Raw genomic sequence first — 22035 nt, 5'->3', positions numbered from 1 at the left:
AAAATGCTAGGGGGGCAGTTGATATTAGCCCGTTGCTCACAAATTGTGACTTGGAATGTCCTGATAAGGATCCTAATGGGATTAAAACAGTTCCGCAAATGTAACTCCAATGTTAATGGCAGTTCCAAATACTCACGCTACCATAGCGTGCTCCAACGAACGGCTGGCAAGATGATCCAGATGGCCGGAGTGGAGAGGGAGGAGAGAGGTTAAAGTCCGGTAGTGTGCTCGATCCCGTATGGCTGCGGCCGCTTGCTCAAAACGGGAGAGGCTGGTGGAAAAGCAATGTTGTTGCGGGGAGATGGCCCCGTGAACCGGAGGTAGTACTGTGTGACGTCACACGCGTTACGGGCCAATCACGCCAACGCGTTTCAAAAGGTTACGCCTTTCTTCATCAGGGCTCTGTGATTGGACCACACGGGCCATCTCCCCGCAACAACATTGCTTTTCCACCAGCCTCTCCCGTTTTGAGCAAGCGGCCGCAGCCATACGGGATCGAGCACACTACCGGACTTTAACCTCTCTCCTCCCTCTCCACTCCGGCCATCTGGATCATCTTGCCAGCCGTTCGTTGGAGCACGCTATGGTAGCGTGAGTATTTGGAACTGCCATTAACATTGGAGTTACATTTGCGGAACTGTTTTAATCCCATTAGGATCCTTATCAGGACATTCCAAGTCACAATTTGTGAGCAACGGGCTAATATCAACTGCCCCCCTAGCATTTTTTTAGCACCTCTATTGAATCATATGGTGAGGCGTCACCAGCTAGGCTAGTTCTATTGAGTTTACCCTTCAGTGTGGTGTTCAGCAGATATGTTTTTATGATTTATGCATTTTATGATTTTTATTTTTTCGTGATTTGACATTTGGAGTCCACCAGATGCACTGTGCAGGCTGTTTTTCAAACAGGACACTGGGACACGGCCGTTTTCAGTCCATCTAAACGGGCCAATTCGAACCAGTGATCATAGGTTTGGTCACGTACTGCATGTGTGTCTTGTGGACTGGGGTTATTGGTCATAGACCCTATACTGTCTATATTTGAATAATAAATTGTTTTTATTTGATGTGAGCTTAGGCGCAAGAGTTTCTTATCAATTTGTTTATCTATTTGTTGGGTTGAGGAACGCCAACCCATCTTCTCTTTGCAGCCCACTTTTAATGAAATTTGATATCCAAGCGCTGCGATCTATTTTTATCATAAACTACAACACCCTGCAGGCAGATGTAGCATACAAAAACCAACTACACATAAGTGTACATAATCAATGTGCAATACAGGTGGGTAAACGCACTGGTCAAAAGAACATAACAAACAAACCAAAGCTACTACCAGTATATGCTGTTCAACCACCTGGTGTTTATTACAAATTGTTAATCGGTTCACATAGATAAATCACAGTGAGACCTATTCAAGCTTATACATATTGCACACGCTTATATTACACAAAAATCATTATCAGGGGACTTCCCCCAAAATGTCTCCTCAGGAGGTCCCAAACGACTGAACCCCGAACAGAGCACCAAAGTGACAGACTTAACCATGTCAAATCTACACAAGGGAAGAGGCAGACACGGACACTTACAATGCCAAGAGATTGAGCATCTAATATGCCAATTGCTTATCCAAATGTCTGCGTCATCCCATGTGCCGACAATAATGGTGGTCAACAGCAATATGAATGCACCACCCCAAGCCCCCCTATGCCCCCCCGCAATTCACAACACCATGCCCCCAAACACCAGCGATATCCCAAGGATTCTGTCATGAGGGGTCATCACTCCTAAACAAAAATTGAAATGAAAAAACAGGATTGAGACAAAAGTTATTGATGGCATGTATACAAAGAGATTCCACAGGAGTTCCCAATTTGGACTTCAATTGTGTAGAGCAAAGTTCAGCATCAATATCATCATTATAGCAGGACAAGAAAGATCACTGGCTTTTTTCAAGAGTCTTTTCAACACAAAAAAAAAGGCTGGTGCACCTAGCCAGGTTGCTACATGTAGATTATAGGCCTGTGTTGCTGAGAGAGATCGTTTAAATCAGCAAAGCCGTGCATCTCACCGTCCAGGTGCCAATGCATATAATGTTCCACCATGGAGCTCTGTGGATATAGTATCATATAAACTTTTTCTCATAGTTACCACCTCCTGTCTTCATACGAGATGCAATGTCCGCGTGGACTGCTAGGCCGGCCCAGCTAACCGCAGCGTCCGTGATGCATGTCTGCGGGAGTATTCAACTCAGGGCCTTAAGCTTGTGTCATCGCGTCCAAGCTAGAATCCAACCTTAGGGAATACACGCCATAGCTCAGGGCACCGCGCTCCGAACAGGCGGGAGGGCAGAGGGGGGCAGAGAGGCACATCTCAGCGCGTGAAGCAGGCCTACGTCGACGCGTTTCGCCCCGCCCAGGGACTTCCTCAGGACGTACTGCGCATCCTGAGGAAGTCCTTGGGCGGGGCGAAACGTGTCGACGTAGGCCTGCGTCACGCGCTGAGATGTGCCTCTCTGCCCCCCTCTGCCCTCCCGCCTGTTCGGAGCGCGGTGCCCTGAGCTATGGCGTGTATTCCCTAAGGTTGGATTCTAGCTTGGACGCGATGACACAAGCTTAAGGCCCTGAGTTGAATACTCCCGCAGACATGCATCACGGACGCTGCGGTTAGCTGGGCCGGCCTAGCAGTCCACGCGGACATTGCATCTCGTATGAAGACAGGAGGTGGTAACTATGAGAAAAAGTTTATATGATACTATATCCACAGAGCTCCATGGTGGAACATTATACGCATTGGCACCTGGACGGTGAGATGCACGGCTTTGCTGATTTAAACGATCTCTCTCAGCAACACAGGCCTATAATCTACATGTAGCAACCTGGCTAGGTGCACCAGCCTTTTTTTTTGTGTTGAAAAGACTCTTGAAAAAAGCCAGTGATCTTTCTTGTCCTGCTATAATGATGATATTGATGCTGAACTTTGCTCTACACAATTGAAGTCCAAATTGGGAACTCCTGTGGAATCTCTTTGTATACATGCCATCAATAACTTTTGTCTCAATCCTGTTTTTTCATTTCAATTTTTGTTTAGGAGTGACGACCCCTCATGACAGAATCCTTGGGATATCGCTGGTGTTTGGGGGCATGGTGTTGTGAATTGCGGGGGGGCATAGGGGGGCTTGGGGTGGTGCATTCATATTGCTGTTGACCACCATTATTGTCGGCACATGGGATGACGCAGACATTTGGATAAGCAATTGGCATATTAGATGCTCAATCTCTTGGCATTGTAAGTGTCCGTGTCTGCCTCTTCCCTTGTGTAGATTTGACATGGTTAAGTCTGTCACTTTGGTGCTTTGTTCGGGGTTCAGTCGTTTGGGACCTCCTGAGGAGACATTTTGGGGGAAGTCCCCTGATAATGATTTTTGTGTAATATAAGCGTGTGCAATATGTATAAGCTTGAATAGGTCTCACTGTGATTTATCTATGTGAACCGATTAACAATTTGTAATAAACACCAGGTGGTTGAACAGCATATACTGGTAGTAGCTTTGGTTTGTTTGAGATGTAGCATACAAACTGGCAGACAGCAACCACCTAACACAGCAAGGCAATGTAACACAGTATACTGAATAGTCACCTGAGGCCCGTAGGTTGAGGCAATCCAGACGAAGACAAGGTGGCAGAGAATGGATGAAGTATAATCACTAGACATATGCAAAGTCAATCAGGCCAGGGTCAGTGCAGGCAGCATTCATGCGAATCCTTTAAACAAGCCTGGTCGGTAGCAGGGTATCCAAACAGAAGCGTGGTCAGGTGCAAGCCGGGTCAGTAACAGGTAATCCACTCTAGAAAAAGCTTAGTCAAGAGACAGGCACAAGTCCTAGCAAGACAAGCACTTTTGTGTGAGCGTGATCTCAACAACAAGCCCAGCATAGGCCATCACGGGCGATAACTGAGGGCGCTCACCTTACATTTATGCTAGCACTAACCAATCAGAAACTAAAGGAATCCAAAGCAACCAATCCACAGAGAGCGTGTCAGCAGGATTGCTGACACGCTATGCGCACACATGGTTATTATTTACAGTGTACTGAGAGCGCGTCCACCACTTATCCAATGGGAGCTGAACGCCATGCGCTCCAGTGACGTGCCGAGACCCAGAGGCTTGCGCCTCAGCATGGGTCTCGGCGTTCAGCCACCATGAGCAGCCGGTGGCTCTTACACATGCACAGATGGTGTAATTAGTGTCTCAGCAGAGCTGATTAACTACCTCTGTGGATTGCCACAAAACATGCACTGTTGGTGGGCCCACCAACAGTGACAGGGACAGGGTTGGGGAACACTGCTAGAGGCTTCCCACGCTGTCTTCCGGACCTCCGTTGCAGCTCTTGTACACCCCAAAAGAATCCAAAAAGGCTTGTCAACCCCCACTTTTGTCTGAAGCATCTATGGACAGAAGCCCCTCCCTTTTATGTACAGCTCCCTTGAGCAGCATTTCTCTTCTTTCACATGTTACTTCCCATACAAAGCCTCCCTTTTCCATTTCCAGGATTCTCTTGTATATTCAGCATCCCCTTTTCATGTCCATCCGCCCCTTGGTCAGCAGCTGCCCGAGGCCCAGACTGTTATGGCTGTTCCAGAAATCTAGCCCTGGCTGCAGTCAGTGCTCCTGTAGGTGGCTATTAGTCAGTGCCAATCACCTTGCAGTTGTTACTGGAATACCAGTTATGCCCCAGGGTGAGATTGAAGAGCCCTTGATTACTATTTTAAAGTAAATAGTGATTTTTTTTTCTTTAATGAACACACAAGGCAGGGATAGCTGGGGGATGCGATGTACTCTTGCTCAATGGTTGTGACTCCAGCATTCAGCTATAAAACGCAGTGGTCTTCCCTCAGGCGGAGATTTTAGTATTACAGAAGCTATTTTTATAACTGGTAAACAATTTCTGATCCAAGATCTATCTTGTAAATCATCAGGCTACAGTTGTGGTTTTTAATTTGCCAACATCGCTATGGCAACCGAGAGCTGGTCATAAGGCTGTAATTTAATCCGCCAGTGTCCTCAGAACAAACACTTTCATTCTTTTTTCATTCACATGAATGCCAGTTTCCGAAGGATGAAGTCTTAGAAAAGTGTGTAAGTGTGTGTTTGTGTGTGTATGTGTGTGTATGTGTATATATGTGTGTGTGTGTGTGTGTATATATATATATATATATATATATATATATATATATATATATATATATATATATACACTAGTCGACCTAAGCCTGTTTAAAAGCGTGCTCTGGGTCTGTCATCCCCCTGGCCCGTCCTGCATCCTGTCCCAACGGTTGTCAGTGCAGCACATGCGCAGTAGCGCAAAAGCACTGACACAGGGACATGGGATGCAGAGACACAGGCAAATTATTATATAGGATATATGTATATATTGAATTTATAAAGCAGCAACATATTCCGTGGTGCTGTACAAAGTAAGAAACAAACATGGGATACATTGACTGGAGTATTGAGGCTACCCATTCTGGTAAAAGCAGCAGATTTCTGGCAGCACTACAGGACAATTACTTGACTCAAATGGTAACTGAACCAACTAGGGGGAATGCGTTACTGGATCTGATCATTTCTAATAGACCAGATAATGTATCAAATGTGCAGGTTCAAGAACATTTGGGAAATAGTGATCACAACATGATAACGTTTGATCTGGTGACTGATAGGCCACGGGGCAGCGGGACCACTAAAACTATGAATTTTAGAAAAGCAAAGTTCACTCAAATTAGGCAGGCACTAAGTTTGGTGAACTGGGATAATGTACTACAAGGGGAAGACACTGAAGGGAAATGGCAAGCTTTTAAACTTATACTCAATCAATACTGTAGTATGTATATCCCATATGGAAACAAAATGTCTAGGAATAAAAAAAGGCCTCTATGGATGAATAGAAAGGTTAAAGATAAAATGAAGAGGAAAAAGAATGCCTATAAGGTCTTAAAACAGGAGGGGACCGAGGCTGCACTAAGCAATTATAAGGAGTGCAATAAAAATTGTAAAAAAGAAATTAGGCAGGCAAAGATTGAAGCTGAAAAACAAATCGCTAAGGATATCAAATCTAACCCAAAAAAGTTTTACAAGTACATTAACTCTAAAAAAAGAAAGGTTGACTGTATAGGACTCCTAAAGGATGAGGGTGGGAACTCAATGGTGGATGACCAAGGTAAGGCAGAGTTATTAAATGCTTTCTTTGCTTCTGTCTTCACAAAAGAAACAGCACTGTTGCAAACTACAGAGGCGGAAGAGTCTCAATCTTCTAACTGTAATATTAAATACTTAACGCAGGAAGAAGTGAAGGCAAGACTAAATAAATTAAAAATAGACAAGGCACCTGGCCCGGATGGCATGCATCCTCGGGTCCTAAGGGAATTAAGTTCAGTTAGAGATAAACCCCTTTATCTTATCTTTTGTGACTCTCTTGCAACTGGCAGAGTCCCAGTGGATTGGCGTACAGCCCACGTTTTCCCATTATTTAAGAAGGGCAAAAAATCTGATCCAGGAAATTATAGACCTGTAAGTTTAACATCAGTTGTATGCAAACTATTTGAGGGGTTACTAAGAGATACTATACATGACTTCATAGTAGAAAATAATCTTATTTCTCAGCATCAACATGGGTTTACTAAAGACAGGTCCTGTTTGACTAACATGCTCAGCTTTTATGAGGTAGTGAATGCTAATATGGATATTGGGAATGCTGTAGATGTGATATACTTGGACTTTGCAAAGGCCTTCGACACTGTTCCCCACAAAAGTCTGGTGCAAAAGTTGAGGATGCAAGGACTGTGGAAGAGTCTGTGTTCATGGATAGGGAACTGGCTAATGGACAGATAACAAAGAGTTGTGGTCAATGGATCGTACTCAAAATGGGAGACTGTTAGCAGTGGGGTCCCACAGGGGTCTGTTCTGGGTCCAGTGCTCTTCAATTTATTTATTAATGACCTAGTAGATGCAGTAGTGAGCAATGTTGCTATTTTTGCAGATGATACAAAATTGTGCAGAATCATCAACTCTCAGGAAGATAGTGTCATATTGCAACAGGATCTGGATAGGATGGCTATATGGGCACATACATGGCAGATGAAATTCAATGTTGACAAATGTAAGGTCATGCATTTTGGACGTACTAATGGTCTAGCACCATACAAAATAAATGGGATACAGTTGGGGACATCAAACTTGGAGACGGACTTAGGAGTACTCATTGACAACAAGTTAAATAATCGTACTCAATGCCAAGCAGCTGCAGCTAAAGCTAACAAAATTTTGGGATGCATTAAAAGGGAAATAAAAACTCGAGATGCTAGCATAATATTGCCCCTGTTTAACTCTCTAGTAAGGCCACATCTGGAATATGGAATTCAGTTCTGGGCACCACATTACAAAAAAAGATATTGCAGTTTTAGAGCAGGTGCAGAGACGAGCAACAAAATTGATGCGTGGGATGGAAGGTCTCACTTATCGAGAAAGGTTAGATAAACTGGGTTTATTTAGTCTAGAGAAAAGACGCCTTAGAGGGGATCTAATTAACATGTATAAATACATCAGAGGGCAATATAATACCTTGGCGGATGAGCTTTTTGTCCCTAGGCCTTCTCAAAGGACTAGAGGACATGATCTGCGCATGGAGGAAAAACGTTTTAGCCATTTATTTAGGAAAGGGTTCTTTACAGTTAGAGTGATTAAGATGTGAAATGCATTGCCACAGGAAGTCGTTATGGCAAACTCTATACCTGCATTTAAAGGGGGCTTAGATGCTTTCCTTGCGTTGAAAGACATCCATGGCTACAATTACTAGGTAATGCCTAATGACGTTGATCCAGGGATTTTATCTGATTGCTATCTGGAGTCGGGAAGGAATTTTTCCCTTTAGGGGCTAATTGGACCATGCCTTGTAAGGGTTTTTTCGCCTTCCTCTGGATCAACAGGGATATGTGAGGGAGCAGGATGATGTTGTACTTTATACTGGTTGAACTCGATGGACGTATGTCTTTTTTCAACCAAAATAACTATGTAACTATATAATGATACTGACAATGTTGTACACCAATATACAAAATACAGATACACAGTACACAATGGATACAATATACAGAATTGGTAATTACTGTGACAAAAGTGACATGATGAATAAAATAACAAATTCCACGATATAAATGGTGAGAGAGCCCTGCCCTTGTGAGCTTACAATTTAAAGGAAAGGGGGGGGGGGGCAAGAGGTGGGGTAGAATACAATAAACATATCTAGAGGCAGTGTGTTTTTAGGTTATCTTGTAGGGCTGCACTTTGGCCTTAGCCCTTAGATCAAAGGGGGAATGTCCTAAAGTAGAGCGTATGCTTGTTGGAAAACGTGAGTGAGTTTTGAGGGAGCGTTTAAAGATATCAAAGGTTGGAGAGTGACGGATGTGTTGTGGAAGGGCATTCTAGAGGAAGGGTGAGGCACATGAGAAATCTTGTATACAAGAATGCGAGGAGGTAATTCTAGCGGAAGATAATAGATGGTCATGTGCAGATCTGAGATTGCAATTGGGTTTGTATCTGGAATCTATTGAGGCGATGTACAGGGGAGAGAGATTGTGGAGAGCTTTGTAGGTCAAGGTTAAAGTGGATCCGAGATAAACTTTTACTCACTGCATAATTGTGTTCCTTTCATATTGTTTATAGGGCATTCCTCAAGCAAAATACTTTTTTTGTTTTTGTTTTAATACTCGAATTCCCTATAAACTAAACAAGCCTCGCCCACAGCTTTTCAGAGTGCCTTGGCATTTTCAGACAGTAGCAAGGGCTCATGGGAGCTCAGTCTGGGCAGGAGGAGGGGGAGGTGTTACTAGCCAGAGATTTCAGAGGCAGAGGGAAGGAGGAGGAGGAAAGGGAATTAGGTTTTCACAAGCTGAGTGCTGGAGATGCAGATCAGCTTGCCTGTGTGTAATGTTTACAAACAACATGGCTGCTGTCATTGTATCACAGGAAGAAATAATCATATTCTGTTGAAGCTGTTTGCAGCTAGATTTGCAGTGTAAACTATCTAAACTTTAGAAAAGATATATAGACAAGTTACTTGTTATAGTTAGTTTTTCATCTCGGATCGTTTAAAGGTGGCCATACATGGTACAATTTTTCAAGTAGATAATTTAGTTCGATTATTCCGTTAGATCGAATATAAAGATTTTTCCAGCATGTCCGATCATTTTTCCAGAAAAAACTGGATAATTGTTCGAATTTCTTGATCGAAAATATTTTTTTTTTTAACTTTCATTCAATTCGATCATTTAGATCGAATAAACGGGAAAATCAAACGTTTTTATTGTACCGTGTATGGCCACCATAACAGTTTGAAATGGATCCTCTGGTTAAAATCTTTCTGTTCCAATGTTCAGCCAGCTATATATTTCCAAAGCAGTAAGCTCAAATTTCTCTTCTTTGAAATTTTGGTAACAATGTACTGTTTGGAGCACAAAACGACCATAAACTCCCACCTGCCTACAGAAGTAATTAGTTGAGCAAGTCAGAAGCCTGAACATATTGCGTTTCAACTCAACTAACCTATAGTTTTCTTTTAAAGAACTTTCTGGGGAAAAAATATAAGGATTTTCTTTCAGTCCTCATTTTATGGCCCTCCAGATAAAAGCTGAAAGAGGAACTTTAATTCAGGATTGAGCTTCATCCCAATAGCTGATATCCCCTTTCCCGTGAGAAATGTTTACCTTTTCTCGAATAGATCATCAGGAGGGTCTGTATGACTGATATTGTGGTGAAGCCCCTCCCACAGTGTGATGTCATGACCAAGGTCCTGACAGTTTGCTGTCTGTGAGCCGCGTGGCATTGTGGGAAATAATGGCTTTTTTCCAACTGCCAAGCAAGCAGCATCTCCCTCTGTGCATAGAACTCTCAGTAACGAACATTCCGTACAGATCACCTGGCAGAACTAAAGATGTCACCACCAGTGATAAATCTCAGAATGTAAATCAGGGAGAAGAAAGATTTTACAATCGGTAAGCACTGACTAAATAATCTCTAAATGAATATGAATATTGTAAAAAATAGGCCATTTTATTCACTATCTCATTTTCACTACAGTTCCTCTTTATGGCTGGGTACACACTTGTCAGTGCGTGAAAGATCGTGTTTTCTGTCATGTGTGTTTTTTCCGCGTTTGCATTTTTTCCGCACATGAGTTTTTCTTGCGTTTCGCGTGCATTTGTATGCGTTTTCCATGCATTTTTCTATTGCGTTTTATGCAAATCCCTAGGAAGACTACAGGAGGCGGAAATACATAAGAAAACATTTTAAAAAACGCATATAAAAAAGCATGAAGAATACATACAAAATGCATTGCATTGCGTCACCATTGACTGTCATTACGCGCGTTTTTGAAAAATATGCAACAACACCAGCGTTTTTAAAAACACATACTATAAAACGCATATGCATTTTTTTACATGCGTTTTTTGATGCAGCCCATTGACTACCATTAGCAGCAAAAACACTAGCGTTTCTGCTGAGTGTGTTCCCAGCCTGTAGTACATGCTTCATGTTAGATACTCACCTATGTAGAGGGAAGACTCCGGATCCCGCAGAGCCTTCCAGGTTCTCGCTCTGTCCTGTCGTTCCACCGCTGTCCCCCATTGAATGTACCCAGACTCGGGTGTGTGCAGTACGGATCTGCTCATCTTCAAAAGTACTCTGGGGTGGGGAAGGAGATACTGCTTGCTTGGCAGTTGGAAACAGCCATTATTTCCCACAATGCAATGAGGTTCACAGACAGGGGACTGTCAGGGCCATGACATCACACTGTGGGAGGGGTTTCCCCACAGTATCAGCCACACAGATGTCCCCGAAGACCTATTTAAAGGACCTCTGTCGCGAAAATCATAACATTTTAAAATATGTAAACACATACAGATAAGAAGTAAAATGAGCCATAAATGACTTTTCTCCTATGTTGCTGTCACTTACAGTAAGTAGTAGAAATCTGACAGAAGTGACAGGTTTTGGACTAGCCCATCTCCTCTTGGGGGATTCTCAGGGATTTCTTTATTTTCAAACAGTGGCGTAGCAATAGAGGGTGCAGAGGTAGCGACCGCATCAGAGCCCTTGGGCTAGAGAGGCCCCATGGGGCCCACTCTCAACCACCAGTATTAGCTCTTTATTGGTCCTGTGCTCATAATAATCACTTCTATAGGTGCTTTGAATAGTGGTAATCATTAACAAGCTATTTCCCATCCCCTTCTTACACCTCTGACACTGTAGTTGCCATTGGCAGGTTTTGGTGCACCGTATCAATTGTTATGTATAGGGGGGCCAATGCAAAACTTGCACTGGGGCCCACAGCTTCTTAGCTACGCCACTGTTTTCAAAAGCACTTAGTGAATGGCAGTTGCTCTGTCCCAACTGCCACAAAAGTGTGCAGTAAGCAGGGAGGCTGGCCAGTATCTTTTTCAAGGAGTTTCTTTATAAAGAATAAAGGCTCTGCTGAGAATCCCAGAGGAGAGGTGGACTAGCCCAAAACCTGTCGGTAATGTCAAATTTCTACTAACTCAGGGGTCGGGGAACCTTTTTGGTTGAGAGAGCCATAAACATCACATATTTTAAAATGTATTTCGCTGAAAACCATACAATATATTTCAAACTGGAACAGTGCCCATGCGCAGCAGAGGGCTCACGTCCCTGTTACCATGGAGATGTGTATACAGTTGATCCGCCGGCCAGCGGAAGTGTCAGACACATCTTCAGCTTCTCTAGGGTTTCAGCAACATCATAATTGGCTGGAAAAGGCTTGACTAATAATAATTGGCTGGGTGAATTGGAATATGAAGTGATCCAAACCATGTAGTGAGAAACTGCCAGACATCTTCTGAACGAGCAGCAAATGACCTCCACATAGCTGGCTCAGTCTTACTTAGTATAACGCTGATACGTGATGAGGTAGCGTAACTAGTGCAATACACGGAATAATGAGTAAAGTGTGGTCAGGTTCAGGCCGTAGTCATACACAAAGTCAGAGGTATCGAGGTACAGAGTAGCTAATCAAAATCGTAGTCAATAAACAGGCAGGGTCATACACGTACTGTAAGTCAGATGTCAGTCGTATTGGAAGGATAATCAGAAGAATAGTCAGGGCCTGGCCGAGTCGAACACGAAAATCAGATGGCAGTGGTACAGAAGGACAAGACAAGAGCGAGGTCAAAAGGCAGGCAAAAGGTCGGTACACAGAATAATATACAATAAGATGTTACTTCAATATATTACGATATGAAAATTACAATACGATAATAATCAATATAACTACAAAATAACAAGGCTGACTAACTAGAGTACATATATATTGTGCGTCTACACAATATATAACTGTAGCTCAAAAGGTCACTAGCTAGGCCAAGAACCAGCGAACTGATTAGTATCAAGGCCAGTGAGCAACTGTCTCACTTGGCCTAATATACCCAGATGTCAGAACAAGATCCCACCCCCAGGATGACAGCCCCTCCGTCAGACACGCCTTCTCAGGCTATAAAGGCTTCTCTGCTGCACGTGCGTCTGACTGAAGACGCCGAAGCGGAAGTCTCGCCGCCGGAGACGCCGTGGGACCTGCTGCTGGAAGGTAAGATTGTTTAACTTTTTTTGCGCGATTTTCTTTCCCCCTCCTGGCGCTCCACTGCGCGCTACGATTTTGTACAAAGCGCTTTGTAAGCGCTTTTTTGCAGAGCGATTCCGTTTTTCACTTCCTGACGTAAGTCAGGGAGTGAACTCTTTCACCCAGAAATGAATAAATACAATGCATTTATTTATAACAGCGCGCACGCAATCGCTGGATAAAGCAATTTGTGAGCATTTTGCGTTTTTCATAGACCTTCTATTGTAGCAAAATCACCCCGAAAATGGTACAGGCCCCGCTTTGCTGAGCGGAAAGCGGACGCAACGCGCTGATATGAACTATCCCATAAGGATTCATTGCACTAGCGATTTTAGGGCATTTTTAAAAATCGCCGGCCCTCAAAAAAAGGCAAAACGCCCTAGGTGTGAACAAGCCCTTACAGCATAAGGAAACAGGATGGTGGACTGCTTCCCTATACTGCTACCACCCAGGTGTCAGAGTGCCCAACTTTCACTTTCTCTGACCCCTCCCCTTTACCAAAAGGGCCATAAGGGGGAGCTAAAGCTACTACGATGGCTGGGGCCCCATTTAATCTTAATCCATCACTGGTGCCAAGTGTGCAAAGGACCCACCTGTAGCAATCATACTACACATAGATCAATTGGGCAGCAGCCAGTGTTACCAAACTGCATACATTTATATATATATATATATATATAATCCCTCCTTCATTGCTATGAAGAGAAAGCATTGACTTTAACCTCTTCAGGACCACAGGCTTTTTGTGTGAAATAGGCCACTGCAGCTTTAAGGCCGCACGACATAGCACACAAGTGATTCCCCCCCCCCTCCTTTTCCCCACCAACAGAAATCTTTGTTGGTGGGGTCTGATCACCCCCAGGTTTGTTTGTTTTTTAATAAATATTTACTGTCTTTTTTAATAATTTTTATTTTAATGCAAATTGCAAATTACCTTCCCTCCCCCCGCCTGCCTATCACAGCGGATCACTTCTGAGTTCCATGGCTGTCAGAGTCCCACGGTGTCACACGGCTGTCCCCTGTACAGCGCTGCTGTAGATCGCAGCGCTGTACAAGTGAAAAGACAGCGCAAGTTTTGCAATCTAACAGTCTCCTGAGCGGCAATCGCCGCTCGGAGACTGAAGGCGGAGCTCTGCTCCACCCACTGAGCTGGAGATGCGCGCGCAGCCTGCACGCGATCTCCTGCAAAACAGAGCCCCAGGACTTTATGCCGATCAGCGTTAGGCGGTCCTGGGGCTGCCGCCGCAGCCACGCCCATCGGCGTGATGCGGTCGGCAAGTAGTTAAAGAGGCACTGTAGTAGAATGCAGCAAAATTGTTAGGGATACTCACTTTTACAGTAATTTTCCAGGTTTCAGTATGAAACACTTCCTATATCACCAGTATATATTGCTGTATATTAGTATGTAGCCCCGCCCTCCTAGTGAAGTCACAGCCTAGGCTGTTTAACCATGCAGAATTCTTCACCCAGAGTATTGTGGGAGACCAGGTATATTCTGTACTGGCTTCAGAACTGTCAGTAAACAACCATTCTGCAGCAATCACCTGACAGGACTAAAGATGTCGCCACCTGTGATATTCAACCTTTTGATTTATTCAACTTGGTGGATCACTAAAGACAAAGCAGTCAACATCAAGGCCTGCTGGTTCATGCATATGTATTCTTTTTGTATCGGGTATGGCTTTGATGTTGTATTTGCAGTTCCTTTGCCTTTACATCATTATCGTTGTCTTAACATAACCTTCTAGTAACTGCTGAACCTCAACTGTAACCCTCCCAGGTTGATTTAAAGTGGGCCTGAACTCTTGCACAGGCAGGGCCGGATTTAGGACAAGGCGAGCGCCTGACCGCGGTACTCTGCTGCTAGCCACCTCTGCAGCAGCCATCTTGCTCTCTGTGCACGTCTGCATTGTGGCCAGTGGCTATGGACTTAGGCAACACCGGTTCACACTTGCGGTTTTGCAAAAACCGCACCGGATGTCCGGACCGCACCGGAGCCGGATCGGACCTGAACCGTACGGTTCCTGTCCGGATCCGGTCCGGTTGCATACGGTTTCCGTGCGGTATGAACACGGTTGCGGTCCGGATCCGGATTCTAAAAGAGATAACAACCTGTATAAAAACAAAAAAAAATGTTGGGGTCTGGGAGGTCAGCAGAAGGGGGACCTGTGGAATCAGGCCCTCCGCTGTTTAGCACTCACCTCCACCTCCAACATGCTGCCAACATCTCCAGCTCGTGCTGCTCCACTCCAAAATGGTTGCCCATGTGTCCCCGATACAATATCGCCGCAACAATCCTCATAGGAAGTGGGGTAGAACATCCGGATTTTTTGCCAGTGTGTTGTGCGCTCTCCGGTTCTCATTGGTTTCCATTGGCCGGATGGTGCAGTCCGGCTCCGCCCCGGATACGGCTGCCGGAGGAGCCGGACCAAAAAATAGCGCATGTTGGAACGGACACCGGAGTCCGGATCCGGTCCGGCTCCGGTCCGGACGAAACGGACACATGTGAACCCTGGCATAGACTTACATTGCTATGCCGTGCGTCCGTTTCGTCCGGCCAGCATGCGGTGCGGCTCCGGCACGGCTATTCCGGATAGCCACCGCTAATGTGAACCGGGCCAAAGGAAGAGGAAGCTTCTGCACTGGAGACGAGCTGATGGCTGCTGCGGTGTGAAAGCGAGCTTGCTACCTGTACTGAAAAGGGAGTGGAAAAGGAGGGATTAAAGGAGTCATCTGGCTACCTATACTGGAGGGAAAGGGGGAGGGGTCATCTGGCTACCTATACTAGTGGGAAGGGGGAGGGGTCATCTGGCTACCTATAATGGAGGGAAGGGGGAGGGGTCACCTCGCTACATATACTGAAGGGAGGCGGCTGGTCACAGCGGTCTTGGGCGGTAAAGAGTACAAATCCGGCCATGTGCACAGGACAGAAGGCTCCATGTACCAATGGCCAACTGTACCAGGTTTGAGGCTTGTGCCATTAACAGTGCAAGAATGGCAGCAGTTAAATATTCCCCTTGAAAATCAATAGGTTAATTTTGATTTGCTTTTGTAGGCTCCACCCACTTTTCTGAATATTAATCCCAGTCACCCAGCAACCAACTTTTGTATTTGTCTCCGCCCACTTTTTGATTATGGGGATAAAAAGTATCCTATATGCAGGGACATAACAAGGTCCCACTGAGCGTCCCCCCTAGGCCATTTTGGGGGGCTGGAGGGGTCGCAACATGAGGGGAAAGCCATGCTGCACTTCGGCAGGGAGGGGGGGCGGTCCCTCCCTCCCTCACCTTGGGCTCTTCCCTCTGCGCTCCCCTCCAGCGTTGAATAGTTTGTGTATGTAGGCGGCTGGCAGCGGCAGATACATACCTTCCATGCGCTCCACGTTTCTCCCTCTAGTGTCTGACGCGACTTCCTGTATAAACAGGAAGTGGCGACAGAGGCTAGAGAGAGGAACATCAACGCTGGAGGGGAGCTCAGACGGGAGAGCCTGAGGTGAGGGAGGGGGGGGACCGTCCCCCCTCCCCGCCGAAGTGCAGCATGGCTTTCCCCTCATGCTGTGACCCCTCCAGCCCCCCCAAAACAGCCTGAGCGGGCCGTAGGGGGGGGGAGGCAGGCCCTATTGTTACGCCAGTGCCTATATGTTATTCCAGGTAATGTACTATGTGTGTGCCAAATTTAATTCAAATCCGTTCAGTCATTGTTGCGTGATTAAGTAACAAACATCCAAACTTTCGCATTATAATATTAGTGAGATTTGTATCAGCCGTAACAAAGAAATGTTTTTTGTTGAAACGTTATTATGCTGTTGTGTATCTTTTAGAGCAGAGAGGAAATTCTGAGTTCAGGTCAGCTTTATGCCAAAATACACAACAACTGAAAATGTATACCATAAGTTAATGATGGTAAACTCCCCACCAAAATTGTGCTGACTCCAGACACCTGTGTCCTTTACACACACGCTAGAACAGGGGTGCTCATTAGGTAGATCGCGAAGGGCTTTATGGTAGATCCCGACCCCACTACATTTTCCATTGTGTATATTCAAGCGTGGTACTAAAATTGTAGAAGAGTAGATCATTTTGTCTTGCTTATTTTTTAAAGTAGCTCACAAGCCGAAAAAGTGTGGGCAGTGGGCACCTCTGCGCTAGAATCATTCGAGATGATCATGAACAATGTTTTAGGGTGAGGAAACTCTACCATGTTTATGTGGCTGTAGAAGAACTCTGGTTGTTTTTTTCGGTGACCTTGTTGTGGAACCTTCTTTATGACGGTGATAATATGAATGTGAATTATTTTCCGTATGCCATCTAGTTTCTTAATTAAAAGACAGATAAAACATTTCAATGGCTCTTCTGATCTGTGTGACAAAAGATGAAAAGAGCACTTGTGTGTCAGCCTCAATACGTCTCATCTTCAAACGAATCAGGGACTGAATAGTTATTAATGAAGGTCATCAGACAAATGAAAAATCCAGTTCTAAGTGATGCACCTGAGGAGGCATCTCCTGTACACGTGGACGGTGGAGGCAGAAATCCTACCAGCAACTATATTACTAAGTATTTATAGTTATATAGCGCTGTCATCTTCCGCAGCACTTTACAGAGTACATACAGTAGTCACTGCGGATTGGATCTTTAAGGTCCCTGATTGCTCCCGCGCAAGTCTCGTTTGTGCCATCGTACAACGTCGCGCTTACCCACAGGTCAGAAGATGAAGGAAGATGGATCGTGGAATGCCCGTTGTCAGGGAGATGACGCTGAATCCATCTTCACACATCCCGAAGGGAGTATGTAGCTTTAGGCTGGGTGCACACATAACATAGCGTGATAGGCTGCGTTTTAGGTCATGTTTTATGTTAATATTGTGTGCATTTTTGCTGCGTTTTTGGTGTATTTGCATCAGCGTTTTTTTTTTTTTGTTTTTTTTTACAGCAGATGCGTTTTTTTAAGTATTTTAATGTGTTTGCTGTTCGCATGTACAAAATGCATATGCATTCTTTTGTGTTTTATACAAATCACTAGGAAGACAACAGGAAGCAGGAACATCATAAAACAATAAAAAAAAACGCATAGAAAAACGCATGGAAACCGCATGAAAAACGCATACCATTGCATTTTCATTGACTTAAATATGTGTGTTTTTTCATGAATATTAATTAATCAACAAAACCAGTGTTTTTTTATATGCGTTTTTTCCTGCGGCCCATAGACTTCCATTAGCAGCAAAAATGCAACATTTTCTGCAACGCTGGCATTTCTGCTATGTGTGCACCTAGCCTTATAGTTTTTTTACAATGTGCTACTAATGCCCATGAGATCTCTGAACAAGATACACTGTGGTGAAAGGCCAGCCTTTGTCATGAAAACAGAAACAAGATGGGGCCACAGACAGGTGTTTTGGGGTGTTGGGGAACACCCTGAGGCTAAAAAAATCCTCCCGCGGACGCAGCCTCTAAAACTGCGTACTGCCAGGGAGGTTAAAATAGGGAGGTTAGTAGAGGACTTACATTCCCCAAGTAAACTCAACAGTCAATTAGCACTGAAAAAATGGTTTCCTTATTCAAGGGTACTCCACAAAATATGCAACACGTTTCACTTGCCGTATTCTATGGACTTGAATAAGCTGCTTGTATTGCCTGCTGAGTTGGGAGAGGTAAGTCTACCACTACCTCCCTATATTACATGTTTTTTTACAATGGACCTGAACTTAGAACTTCCTCTCTGCTCTAAAAGATACACAGCAGCATAATAACATTTAAAACAAAAAATGTCTTTGTTATAGCTGATACAAATCCTGCAATGAATCTGCAGTATGTCTATTTCCTTCTTACATGGGAGCAGACATTGTTAACATCTTGTGCTTTCAAATGAGTTTATCTTCCATCTCTGCCATGGCAGTCAGGTGACACAGGGGAGAATTCAAATTACAACTTGTGATTAGACGCAAATGAGGGGGAATTAAACAGGCTAAACTCTCTAAATACATACAGGGTGCATGTCTCTGTTTCCCTTCTGTCCTGTACAAAAGTTCAGGTCCACTTTAATGATTTTACCCCAATCTGGTGCCTCTGTTAAAAAATTGTTCATTTTGTGAGTCAACCCTGGGTGGAGGGTTGTTACCCCTTTTTCTACTTCTACGGAGAGTGACATTCTGAATCCGAGTGGAGTCAGGTCTAATCTCCCCATCTGCCATCATAATGGTAACCAGTTTTGTTGTGAGTATACTCTCATACCTATACCATTCACATCAATTGAATCGACATACTGCACTATTTGAGCTCTCAATTTCTTTTGTCTTTCAAATGCATTGTCTTGTTTGCGCAGAATTCCTTACCGGTCTTATTTACTTTTTTTATTTTCTCCCTCAGGTTCCGTCAGTTGGTAGCAGAATATGAACCTGAAGTGCAGGAGGTCCCTCGTCTCTTTCGGTCAGTCCTACAGGAAGCGAATGAGAAGATGAAAGAGGAGGAAGATGCCAGGAAACTGGCCCGGCAGTGGAACACCAAGAAAAACATGAGCTTGTCCCTCACCACCTTCAAGTCCCGAGCCAGGATTTATCCTTTTGAGAGTGGCATTAAGACCATTTCTGAGGACGTTGAGCGAGACGCTGAACCCGCCAGACGAGTGTGGAGCATGCCAGAGTTCTGCACGACCAAAGATGACTAAGTTCCCTCAGCACACTAGGGTGCAGAGAACATGGAGACCAATATCACAGACCATTCTGGCCTTTTTTTTTTATTTACTGAAAGATGAAAAACTAACAACCGAATGAGACAATAGACATAACGTTATTTTGAACTAGTCTTTATGAAGTTAGTTAGCAATTTTTTTTATTATTTTCTTAGTATGTAGTGAGTCAACTCCTTAAATAGAACATCAAAACCATGTTGTCCACATTAGGGCATAAAGGTCCAAGACTGAGTCATGGTCAGCTCCTGGTGTCTCCAAAGAAGCGATCTGCTCTTGTGTTGATCATTGAGTGAACTAAGTAGCTAGGTTTTCCTGTGCTTTTGTACGGACTGTCAGAACACATCCACTACTGGTTAACTGCTCAACAAGATGCTAATTCCGGCATGCAGATTTAATGCAATTTGTAGTCGGATTCGAACTGTGTCAATCAAATGGACTTCCTGATTATTCTGAAGGACCCCATTTAAATCTGCATATAATTTGCAAGTGGGCTTCCATTATTAGCATCTCACAGACCATTTCTACTGGGGGGGGGGGGGGAGGGCGGATCCAAGGGCCTCTCGCTTCTGTGGATGGAAAGTGACAATTTATTTATTCTGTGGATGGAAAGTGACAATTTATTTATTCTGTGGATGGAAAGTGACAATTTATTTATTCTGTGGATGGAAAGTGACAATTTATTTATTTTAACTAATGAAGTAGAAAGACTTTTGGATAAGGTAAACATCCGGGTACTTCCTGGAGTGGAGGAGGATTTCATTGCCATGGGAGTAGACAGAAAAGATCTCAATGCCAGGGGAGCAGATGGAAAAGATCTCATTGCCAGGGGAGCAGATGGAAAAGATCTCATTGCCAGGGGAGCAGATTGAAGATCTCATTGCCAGGGGAGCAGATGGAAAAGATCTCATTGCCAGGGGAGCAGATTGAAGATCTCATTGCCAGGGGAGCAGATGGAAAAGATCTCATTGCCAGGGGAGCAGATGGAAAAGATCTCATTGCCAGGGGAGCAGATGGAAAAGATCTCATTGCCAGGGGAGCAGATGGAAAAGATCTCATTGCCAGGGGAGCAGATGGAAAAGATCTCATTGCCAGGGGAGCAGATTGAAGATCTCATTGCCAGGGGAGCAGGCAGAAGTGAAACCTTTCCAGGGGACATACTTTGTTAAAACAAAGATTTTGTTTGAAATATGTACAACTAGCTTCCTTATTCAGCTTGTATCGTGGACAATGCTGGACGATTGCACACACTGGATAAGGGTCATAACTTGACAATCTGTGTCTTCGCACTGCCTGTCAGTGTACTCGTCGTAACAGACAGTTTCCACTTGTTTTATATCTTGTCGGACATTCTCTAGAACACATTCAGTCTTCTTTTTACAAATCAGTGCAATTTGGTTTTCAAATGAAACAAAATAAAAGGACTAAATGTAAACAAAGGAAATCTTAGTGAGATTTTAATACGTAAAGTAAACCTGTGAGATTGTAAGGAGAAAAAAGGTCTCATACTTTCCTCAGTATCAATGCAGAGGAAGGATGGTCAATGAGTTGATGCAGCATTATGCAAATGTATGCAGCTTGACCAATCAAATCCTGCCAAGCTAAAATTCGATTGATCCATTTTCAAGCTGCATACATTTGCATACAAAATTTGCATAATTTTGCACCAACCCAAAATTGTTTGCATCTCATTGACCATCCCTAATCCAGAGACTTCCGCCTTCCCCTTCCACCTCACCGTGCACGACTGCAGGCACAGGTCGCAGCAGCACGGAGACGCCACTCGGCGGAAAAAGCTTAACCTGCCTTGCTGCAGAGTAGGCGCGAGTCATCTGCTCCTTCCTGTACAGTTCAGTTGTGCCCTGTCCACAAGGGATGATCAATGAGATGGAAATATTTCCGAAATTATGCAAATTTTTATGCAAATCTATGCAACTTGAAAAAGGACCAATCAATTTAAATCTGGGTTTAAATTGATTGGCCCCGTTTCAAACTGCATGCATTTGCATATAAATTTGCATCAACTCGGAAGTATTTGCATATCTGTGATCATCCCTACTGTCCACAAGCTTCAGGGGATCCAGACACTGGAACAACGAGGTGAATGGGGACGGGGGAAGCCTCCGGATTATTCAGAGACTTCCTTCTAAGAGAAGTACTCAGATTGGGCACTTTTTTTCCCTTCAGGTACACTTTAACCTCTTGCCGGCCGCCTAAGGCAGATTGGCGGCGGCAAAGAGGCTCTGTTGTTCCTCCGCGCCGCCATATGGCGTCATCTTGCAAGGAAAGGAGCGTGATTTGACGGGCGCTTGCATGAGCTCCCGTCACTGTAAACAGAGAGCCCTAGTGATCAGGCTGCCAGCGGCTGTTCAGCGCTGGCAGGCTGTTATTTATTTTTTTTTACTACAAATTCAATGTAAATGTTTATAGAGCGCTAGGATATGGATTTTTCCTTTTAAAATAATACCAGCTGTATGACTCTCCTGCTGATCCTGTTTCTCTAATATTTTTAGCCACTGCCCCTCAACAAGCATGTAGATCAGGTTCTCTGACTGAAGTCAGGCCCGGTGCACACCAAAACCCGCTGTCAGATCCGCAAAATGCTAGCAGATTTTGAAACTCTTTTTCTAATTTTTCTGTTTCACCTAGCATTTTGCGGTTT

General features: G+C 44.3%; 1 protein-coding gene across 1 annotated transcript in view; it reads left to right on the top strand.

Moving 5' to 3' along the window:
• RD3 (RD3 regulator of GUCY2D) overlaps positions 1-21312 on the top strand; it is a 76181-nt gene extending 54869 nt beyond the window's left edge. Inside the window, exon 3 of the mRNA XM_068232931.1 lies at positions 19055-21312. Within this exon, the coding sequence (XP_068089032.1) occupies positions 19055-19352 (298 nt within the window). The 3' untranslated portion in view covers positions 19353-21312. The remainder of the gene's footprint in view (positions 1-19054) is intronic.
• The last annotated feature ends 723 nt before the right edge of the window (positions 21313-22035 follow it).

This window comes from Hyperolius riggenbachi, chromosome 4, assembly GCF_040937935.1.
Source record: "Hyperolius riggenbachi isolate aHypRig1 chromosome 4, aHypRig1.pri, whole genome shotgun sequence".
Lineage (NCBI taxonomy): Eukaryota > Metazoa > Chordata > Amphibia > Anura > Hyperoliidae > Hyperolius > Hyperolius riggenbachi.
This window is presented reverse-complemented; position numbering and strand designations above follow the sequence as displayed.